This window comes from Barbus barbus (assembly GCF_936440315.1).
Source record: "Barbus barbus genome assembly, chromosome: 14".
In the NCBI taxonomy this organism is placed as follows: Eukaryota; Metazoa; Chordata; class Actinopteri; order Cypriniformes; family Cyprinidae; genus Barbus; species Barbus barbus.
Window position 1 is genome coordinate 19,134,797 of NC_136742.1, and position 9,735 is coordinate 19,144,531.

A 9,735-nucleotide genomic window follows, 5' to 3' on the forward strand; every position below is an offset into this window, starting at 1 on the left:
GGCATGGGGAGAATGTTTTAAATTCGGTTTAACCCTAATGCTCATTGTGCTTCTTGTGTACCCACCAGGTTATGTTGGGAAGGACAAGCGAGGCAAGCTCCGTGGAATTTACTTGGAAGCAATGCATCCTGGATTGTGCAGTGTCTGAATGAATGATTGTACATAGTTTGATTAATCAGAAATAAAATAATTTACCCACCCTGAGATTTCAGATTAATACATTGATTTGTGTAACATGTTCTGAAGAACATTAGTCTGTCATGTGTTGTAATTTGATTTAAAAAAAAATATGAAAAATAAAAATGTGCAGTACAGGCAAATGGTAACTAAATTTTCTTAACAGTACTCAACATTTTCTTTATGTATCACGCATTTACCTCCAAAGTGCAATTGCATCTCACTTTAATGTTCCTTAAAAGGCTACTGTAGAAGAATTGTAGAAGTAAAATGTAATAACCAGAAATATGCTTAAATTACTACAGTTAAAGGACTTAAAATGACACCATCACGAAGCATGGTAAAAGGTGTAAAGACATGATTTCAATTTTGACAGTGAATGGTATTGAATACAAATAATAATGACAAAACTAAGAATAAGACAATTTCATTGTTAACAATGAAATTGGACATACACAATGACAAAACTATGAATTCCAGTTTAAACTACTATGAAAATGTGTTATATTTATATCATTCTAAAGTACCATGAAATCCTGTCTACTTGCAGCATAAGCTCCTCCCACTTTCTGTTCTCAAACTCCTCCTACTTGCTGTTCTTGGCGTAAGCTCCTCCCACTTGCAGGTCTCCGGGCTGCAGCTATCACTACATGGGCATTTACTCCAAGCGCTAGAAGGCAGTATCAAGGTCCATTGCTTCAGAAGAAGTCCCACAGACGAGATGTTTTCACTGCTAAAGTACGCGTTTACCCCTTTCGCAAGAAACACTGTCGCAAAAATGTTCTACACTTCGGGGGTCGGCATTACGCTTTTGCCCAGTTACAAGTGCTCCTTTGAAGACCCAGTGCACGTGACCGTGAGTGGCTTAAAACCCAAACAACGCGTGGATCTGCGCTCAATAATCACTGATGAAACGGGACGTGTTTTCCAGGCTTCTGCCGCTTACCAAGCAGACGATAGTGGTCAAATTGACCTCAGCCGCGACCCTTCTCTTGGTGGCAGCTTCACGGGAGTTGAACCAATGGGTTTATTCTGGGCACTGAAAGCAGACGTCGTAGACTGCAAGTTTACACACACAGACGTGACTCGTCCGGCTCTCGTTGACATTGAGGTCGTCAGTGACGATAAAGTCATCGCCAAAGTGACAAACGAAAGACACTGCTTGACCGATGGTGTCCGGAGAATCCCTGTGAAAGAAGGCAGGATCAGAGGAACTCTTTTTATGCCACCAGGTCAGTTATGGAGCTGTAATAAAGCCAGTGTCGGGCACTAACTAACTAGTTACTAGTAACTAGGGGTGGAATGGTACATCGATGTCTCGGTTCAGGGGTCACGGTTCCATACGATCTCGGTACAACAGAAAAAAATAAAAAATCTACTATGCTCGGTTTCTTTTTATTTATTTTGAAGAGGCAGTAGTACAAATTATAAAAAATTTTTTTAGTAAGAGATGGATTTTTTTTTTTACATTCAAGGAATAAACTCTTGAAATATTTTGAGTTTACAAATAAACAGGGGGGGGGGGGGGCAGTGTGACGCGTAACGTTATATGCGGAGTTTCAGTGAATTTGTGGGGTCTGAGGTAATTTTGGGGCCCTTCAGATGTGTTGACATGCCCTGATATTTGTGCTTATTTCAGCTACTTATAATATACTATTGACCAACATGTATTTTTTTGTATTCAGCACAAACTATGCTACAATAATATGTGACCAAGGTGGATGTACATGTTTGCATTTGTTAGAAAAAAAATATTATGTGTGGTTAGTAAGTTTTGGGGAAAAAAAATGTAGCTGAAATAAGGCATAAAAGCCACACTAAATCGTCCTGAATAAGACTTTTGTGTGATCAGTCTTCTAGGCTAGAATATTTACTTCACAATTATGTGAAAATCATTCATCTTACTCATTCACAGAAAACAATATATTGATTTAAATTTTTTAAGACATGTTTTGTGATAGAAAGCCTATATGCGAGGGAGTGGTAATGGGCTTATTAAGTGGTTCTCACCTGAGAGACAAAGGGCCCTCCCCTAAAGCTGCTAATGGCCCATCAGTGTGACTGTGACTGGGGCAGGTAAGACAGAGAGTGTGAGGAGACTGAAAAAATGGGGGTTTTAAATTATCTGTATTTTATTTACAACACAGTATAATCAAAACATACATAATGAAGGTCAAAGACACATTATTGTGCACACTGATCAAACCACAGAGATGTGAACAGACTTTGAGTCATTCCTGCAACAGATTCTGTTCAACAAGTAGAACAAGTACCTTACATTTACTTATTTCCATGGATTCAAGAAGAAAAAAACATAATCAGTAGTCAAGGATCTTGTTTTACCTTAGAATATCAGTGTAGTTGACCATATGATGTTGGTACAGCGATCTCAGAGGAAAACATCTTGAAGAAAGTCATCAGGATTCATCTGTGGTTCAGGTACCTGATTCAATAAAATACAAACAACCAAAAAAAAAAAAACATTTGATTATTTAAATCTCCTGTTTAAAAATAAGAAAATACGCGATATATATATATATATCAGTTTAATACACATTTTAAAATTGTATTGTATACCTGCTGCTGCCATAATCAAGGTCCATTTCGAGTGTTTAGCCTACGTGCTTTTCTTCTCTTTCTGCTCTCACTCGCTGTGATGGAGAGGTAAGTATTGTTCGTTTAAATACTTTCCAGCATTTTAGAAATAAATATGTATGCAAATCACACCGAAGTACAACAGTTACCGTACGGTGTTCGGGAGTGTTCAAAACGGGTTTAAATGCTGAATTTTGAATCGATTTCTTCTCGTAAACTCGGAGATGTGGATTCGGACGGCAATTACCACACGACCTTGCTGTTTGTCCAAAAAACAGTTGGTAATTCGTTCTGGGATTTTTACAAGGGTGGTGAGAGAAAAACACCGACGTCCTGGATTCGGACGGTGTTAAAAGCCGTTCCTCCTATAGCCTCCTCCACTACTTCGTTGAAATAATGCGGTTTGATAAATAAACTACACCCACAGCTTCTTCCTTGCTGCTCTCGTTCTTCTTATTACTAGCAGGGCTACTGCTGCTATCACTGGCTTCTTAGCACGGGACAGATACATGTTTTGTTGCTGACCAACAATCAAATCACTAGAACTTCCGCTAAATTTTTTTGAAAACTCCGCCTAATTTGCTCTGGCCAGTGTAGCGCAGATCGCCTTGTATCTGAAGGACGCAGCGCATGCCGCATCATGCACCGAACACAGATGTCCGTTCTAAGCGGCCATGCATTATTATAATTTTTCTGTCTTGTTTTCTCGTTATCACGACTTAATTTTCTCCTGATCTCGACATAACGAAAGTTGTTTTGTCGTTATCACGACTTATTTTTCTCCTGATCTCGACATAACGAAAGTTGTTTTGTCGTTATCACGACTTAATTTTCTCCTGATCTCGACATAACGAAAGTTGTTTTGTCGTTATCACGACTTAATTTTCTCCTGATCTTGACATAACGAAAGTTCTTTGTCGTTATTACGACTTAATTTTTTCTGTGTATTCGGCATGAGAAAATGCTATAGAAGCAGCATCATCGCAGCATCATGGATGATTGTATTCGCTTTTGATCAGCGACTCACTCAAACTGAAATAGCTGTGTGTCTGTCAGTGATTGACGACTTACACATAAGTGTTCGCCACTTGAGAAGGAGGCTGTCGGGTCTGCAACTTTATCGTCGAAGACAATATAGCTACCCTGATTTTCTCACAATAGCTACAATTATGTCGTGAGAAAACGGTTTTTACGTTGAGATCAATAACTTTCGTTATGTCGAGATCACGAGAAAATTAAGTCGTGATAACAAGAAAACAAGACAGAAAAATTATAATAATGCATGGCCGCTTAGAACTTCCGTATGTATAGTTCCACCCCTACTAGTAACCTAGTAGTGTAACTAATTACTAATAAGATTTCAGTAATAATTAATGCTGTCAAACGATTAGTCTCATCCAAAAAAGTTTTTGTTCATGTAATATATGTGTGTACTGTGTATATTTATATATATATATATAACACACATACAGTATATATATATATATATATATATATATATATATATATATATATATATATATATATATATATTAGTATAATATCAACATAACACTTTTCATAAATATATACATACATGCGTGTGTGTGTGTGTGTATATATATATATATATATATATATATATATATATATATATATATATATCGTATATGTTATGTAAACAAGAACTTTTATTTTGGATGCGATTAATCGTTTGACAGCACTAGTAATAGTATTACAGTTACAAGCTAGTTACTTTTGATGCCTCAACCCCGCTGATTTAAAATCCAACAATCAAATAATTCCTAGATTTTTCATAATTGTCACGACTCACACATGCATGTGCTGTCCCAAGTGCAGCAGGCAAGCTTGGAATATGGAAAAGCTTACATTCAGCAGACAGAAATGTTACATTATATTGATTTTGTCAGGAAAATAGATGATCCGAACACTTGTGTAAGTTGTGGCTTTACTTTACTCTGGCATTACATCTCAACCATATACCTCTGATCAGCATGTGGTACATTATATTACTATAAAGAAATATATTTTTGGAAAATTAAAGAGTTTCTTACAAACTTATGTGATTTGATAAAATACATAATGAAATTTAATCATATGGCTTACGGAGAAATTACAATTAGCGTCAAGCTGCACATGACAATTAATGAGATTAATACAACACTTTTACTTGAATGTCGCTATCATTCACTATTGAGTGTTTGTAATAACTTCTGACTGCGATCCAATTTGGATTTTGGTCAAATGATGAGGCAGAAATGTTTTTAGTAACATTCTAGAAGAATGTTATGTGGAAGATACACAGTTACAACTTCTGTGCGGTGTGAAGAAAAAGTAATGTAACTAGTAGTGTAACCAGTTAGTGTTGCCAGAAAGTAATAAGTAACAATATTACTTTTGAAAGGAGTAACGAGTGATATAATGAGTAATGTTACATTCTTTCAGTAACTAGCCCGACACCGATTAAAGCACTCCGTCCATATAGGCAATTAAAATGGTCATAATTCAGCAGGTTATGCTTCTCTTATAAAGTCTGAAGTGTAAAATGACACTTTAGAGCAGGAGTCTCAAACTTAATTCCTGGAAAGCCACAGCTCTGCAGAGATTAGCTCCAACCAGCTCCAAATCACACCTGCTTGGACGTTTCTAGTTATCCTGAAGACCTTGATTAGCTGGATCAGGTCTGTTTGATTAGGGTTGGAGCTAAACTGTGCAGAGCTGTGGCCCGCAGGACTTGAGTTTGAGACCAATGCTTTTAAGCAGGGATGGGCAACTTTGGTCCTGGACGGCCACTTTCCTGCAGAGTTTAGCTCCAACCCTAATCAAACACACCTGCCTGTAGCTTTCTAATGATCTTGAAGACCTTGATTAGCTTGTTCTGATGTGTTTGATTAGGGTTGGAGCTAAACTCTGCAGGACAGTGCCCCTCCAGGACCGAAGTTGCCCATCCCTGCTTTAGAGCAGAGGTCTTCAACCCTGTTCCTGGGGACCCACTATCCTGAAAAGTTTAGCTACAACTCTAATCAAACACACCTGAAGTGGCCAATCAAGCTCCTCAAGACTGCTTGAAAATTGCAGGCAGGTGTGCTAAAAGCAGGTTGGAAATAAACTTTCAAGGACAGTGGGTCCTCAGAAGCAGTGTTGAAAATCTCTCCTTTAGAGGATTTTTTTTAAAAAATAAAACATTAAGTCAACTCAGACAACTCTGATAACAGATACTGAAGTTGTTGTTCATTTTCTGTTTTGTAATAGCACCTCCTTGTGGTAAAAACAGTCTAACAATTTTCAGCTTTTAATGTTGATATTTGTATTAGGTAAAGGACCATTTCCTGGGATTTTGGATACAAATGTATTTAGAGGAGGTCCTTTTGAGTTGAGGGCAGCTCTTTTGGCAAAGAGAAACTTTGCTGTTTTAGCCTTGGCTTTCCAAGGTTACCAAGATTTACCCAAAAGAGCTGACAGATTTCACCTTGAGTACTTTGAAGAAGGTATAGATTTCCTACGTCAACAACCAGAGGTCAGTATGTGCAGCCATTCATATGTATTCATGTTAATTGTTGTTTTCCAAATAAAATTAAGCAGTTCACAATGGGAGATTTGTAAGAGTCGGTGTTATTTTAGTATCACTGAGATTATATTTATTTAGTTTCATTTTACTAAAGTTTTTTTTTTTTTTTTTTTTTTTTTTTTTTTGTCTTAGCACACCAATTTAAATGAAATTGAGATGTTTTGGCAGCTATCTGAAATAAAATAAGGTTCAATTTTATTTTAGTTCTATTTAAGTTTTTAAGTAACAAAAGGTTTTTTTACGGTTTTCGTTAACTATAATAACCCTGTCCCTGTCACACAGTCAATTCCAACATATCTTTTTTTTCATTCAAAGGTCAAAGATCAAAAAATTGGCCTAGTGTCCATATCAAAGAGTGGAGATCTTGCTTTGGCGATGGCAACATTCCTGCCTGGTATATCGGCTACTGTTTGGATCAATGGATGCAATGCCAATACTTTGGTTCCCATCTACTACAAAGACATCTGCGTTCCACCCCTCATGTTCGATGTTAAGAGAGCAAAAATTACACCATTGGGCTTTGTGGATATTGGGGATGTTATGAATGACCCGATGTCAGAAGAAGGCCTTCCTAGCGTTATTCCCATTGAACGTGCCTCTGGTAATTTCATGTTTATAATGTCAGAAGCTGACAGGAATTGGCAAAGTGCTTATTATGCAAAACTAGCATGCGACAGACTCCAAGCACACAGAAAAAATAATTACGAATTGGTGAGGTATGAAAAAGCGGGTCACTTTATTGAGGTGCCCTATATGCCCTTTTGTCTTGCTAATTTTCATGGTGTCGCTAACAATGTGGTTTATTTTGGGGGGGAACCTAAGGCTCATTCAGAGGCACAGCTGGATGCATGGAAGAGGATTGTGAAATTTTTTCAAAAAACACTTAGCAGCTACTGATCACAACTGTAGATCTATGCTGTAAGAAAAAGGGCATACAATGTCCATATAGTCATGATATCCAATTGGTATTGACTTTAATTACTTTAATTTCTAATGCAAGTATTAAAAAAAATCTAACTGCATGAAGCACATGTATGATTTGCTTCAAAATCCTATGTTTATATCATAAAATATAAGCATGTAAAATCAAACTAGTATGTTTCTTTATTAAACATTACCGTAAGATTATTATAATTTAAAATGACTATTGTTTTGCAATGTATTTTAAAATGTTGTTCCTCTAGAAAGTAGAATTCTTTACTGTCACTTAATTTAAAGCATCCTTTCCAAATACGTATTAATTTTTTTTTTTTTTTCAGAAAAATATTTTAAATGGTAGTGCACCTTTGCTGGTCCACATTTTTGCATTATAACTTAACACTGATTTTAAGTCGATCAAATGCAATAGTGGTGGTAATACTTTACGGAGTAATCCACTTTTTTTTTTTAGAGGGGGGAGATTCAGAGTCACCTGAGATTCAGAGTCAAATTACAAGGGGGTAATAATGGCTTCAGAAAGATGGCAGCATCATAATTTTATTTTCACACAGAGATTGATCGGCCTGTTAGTAAAATCTATTCACTTTAGCAATCTTCGTTTCATTATGTGCCAATGGTGACCATTCAAATATGGGGAAACAGCACTTCTCCAAAGTTTGCATGCCTGTAACTCAAGAATGAAATCTTGATGCTCTTTTAGGTTTTGGGTCTTAACAAACTTTCCTTATGGCATTTTAATTTTTAAGGCCCTATAGGTTCGGTTCCAGAGATATTAGAATTCCAATGTGGCTTCAGGAGTATATTGTTAAAATGTACATATTTTCAGTGGTCAAAAAACAAATTTGCAGAAATAAGGTTTTTTTTTTCTCAAAGAGGAATGTCTGAAGAACAAATAGTTGAAACTAGAGCTGTATCTTGTTTAGTTCTGTCAGAGCAACTGCATTGAACATACCTGTCTGAGTGCCATAAATATTCTTTTGCCAAAGTTTACATGCCTATAACTCAAGAATTATTAAAGATATCTCAATATTAATTTAGATTCTAGTTCTTAATAAACTTTTCTTTTGGAATCTTAATTTTAAAGGCCCTATATCGTTCAGTCCCAGAGATATGGGGACATCAGTGAGGCTCATAAAAAAAATATGAACCGGGGAACTCCGGACCAGTTGAGTTTACACGGAATGACCCAGGTGGTCTTATCTTTAATCTTTTCTTTCCAGAAGAATGTTTGTCTAGATAAACATTCCATCAAGGTACTCTGTGATGGAGATGTGCAACTATGGGCATTGCTTCCAAGGGAGTTAATGAATGCACCTTACACTTTTATGTATTCCCTGGAGCTTCTAATAAAATACAAATAGATATCTTAAGATGTGCATGATTTTTATTTTTTTTATATGTTGTATATGTACATGCACATGCACATGCACATGCGCACACACACGTCCCTTTAGGTTTGTTGCAGTATAATATCAAAGTGCACAAATACATGAAAATTAATTTTTTAACATGAAAATGATTGAGATTCTCTCTGTGCAAAGCTCCAGTGGTACTTATTGCAAATCTTTTATAGAGCACTGTGATAAGGATGCACTCCAATGGGCCATGTCGTTTAACCCGGACTACTTGAGAGGAGAAGCTCTTAAGAGTTCTTGCATGTTGATTAACTGGAAAAGATTCTTTTTATATTTACAGAGGAGCTGTTACTATAACCTGCATGGCATTGCTATGAATTTATGGTTGTTTTTGAGTGGGAAATCACAGAATAATTCAAATATTAACATTGGGAAAGTGATAATATTCCAAAGGTGAATAAAATAATGGTAATAACATAGAAAAGTCCTCACAGATTTGCAGAAATAGACCATTAGGTTACAAAAAACCATGTTAAATACATGTAAAGAATGTTTTCTAGCCCATTGCCCAGAAAAAAACACATAGAATTATTTATGTGGATGGCGGTATGAGCTCTACAACAGAGTAAATATATTATGGTAATGATGAAGGTTAGTTGCTAGCTGTATTGTTGGGGTCTGTACTCTGTAGCATTGTACGTGAGCTTAAGCTAACAATTGTTTTATTTTAATTTTATATTAGCCTATGTTTTAATATTATGTAGTCACTGCACAGTGTGCATGAGCAAAGTCTCTTTATGAATAACAAAAGATGCTATATAGTGCCAGAATATTATAGTATCCTTCAATTACAATTGCTGCCAAGGGAAATAAAATGTAAAGTATTAAATCTGATTTGATTTATATTGCCATGGAATTCGGAGGGGGAATGGTCTTTAAAAATAGATAGGGTCAAGAAAATGCTTACGAAACTACAAAATGTTTGACTACAATCTACAGCAGTTAATATATACTATAGTCAACATTTGAAGTCATCAAAATTATCCTAAAACCAAAAAGCGTTCTTGTCTTAGCACAACTTACTAGATTACCATACTAGAT

At 36.1% G+C, this 9,735-nt stretch overlaps 1 protein-coding gene across 1 annotated transcript; it reads left to right on the forward strand.

Moving 5' to 3' along the window:
* The first annotated feature begins 797 nt into the window (after positions 1-797).
* On the forward strand, positions 798-8,649 carry acot20 (acyl-CoA thioesterase 20). The gene is made up of 3 exons (XM_079433506.1): positions 798-1,409; positions 6,087-6,289; positions 6,656-8,649. Exons 1-3 carry the CDS (start codon positions 899-901, stop codon positions 7,235-7,237), a joined length of 1,296 nt encoding a protein of 431 aa, XP_079289632.1. The 5' UTR covers positions 798-898; the 3' UTR covers positions 7,238-8,649.
* Positions 8,650-9,735: the final 1,086 nt, after the last annotated feature.

Coding starts and splice junctions, on each gene's coding strand:
- acot20 (XM_079433506.1), top strand. CDS start 899: ATGTTTTCACTGCTAAAGTACGCGTTTACCCCTTTCGCAAGAAACACT. Junction 1,410..6,086: donor AACTCTTTTTATGCCACCAG/GTCAGTTATGGA, acceptor TATTTGTATTAG/GTAAAGGACCATTTCCTGGG. Junction 6,290..6,655: donor TCCTACGTCAACAACCAGAG/GTCAGTATGTGC, acceptor TTTCATTCAAAG/GTCAAAGATCAAAAAATTGG.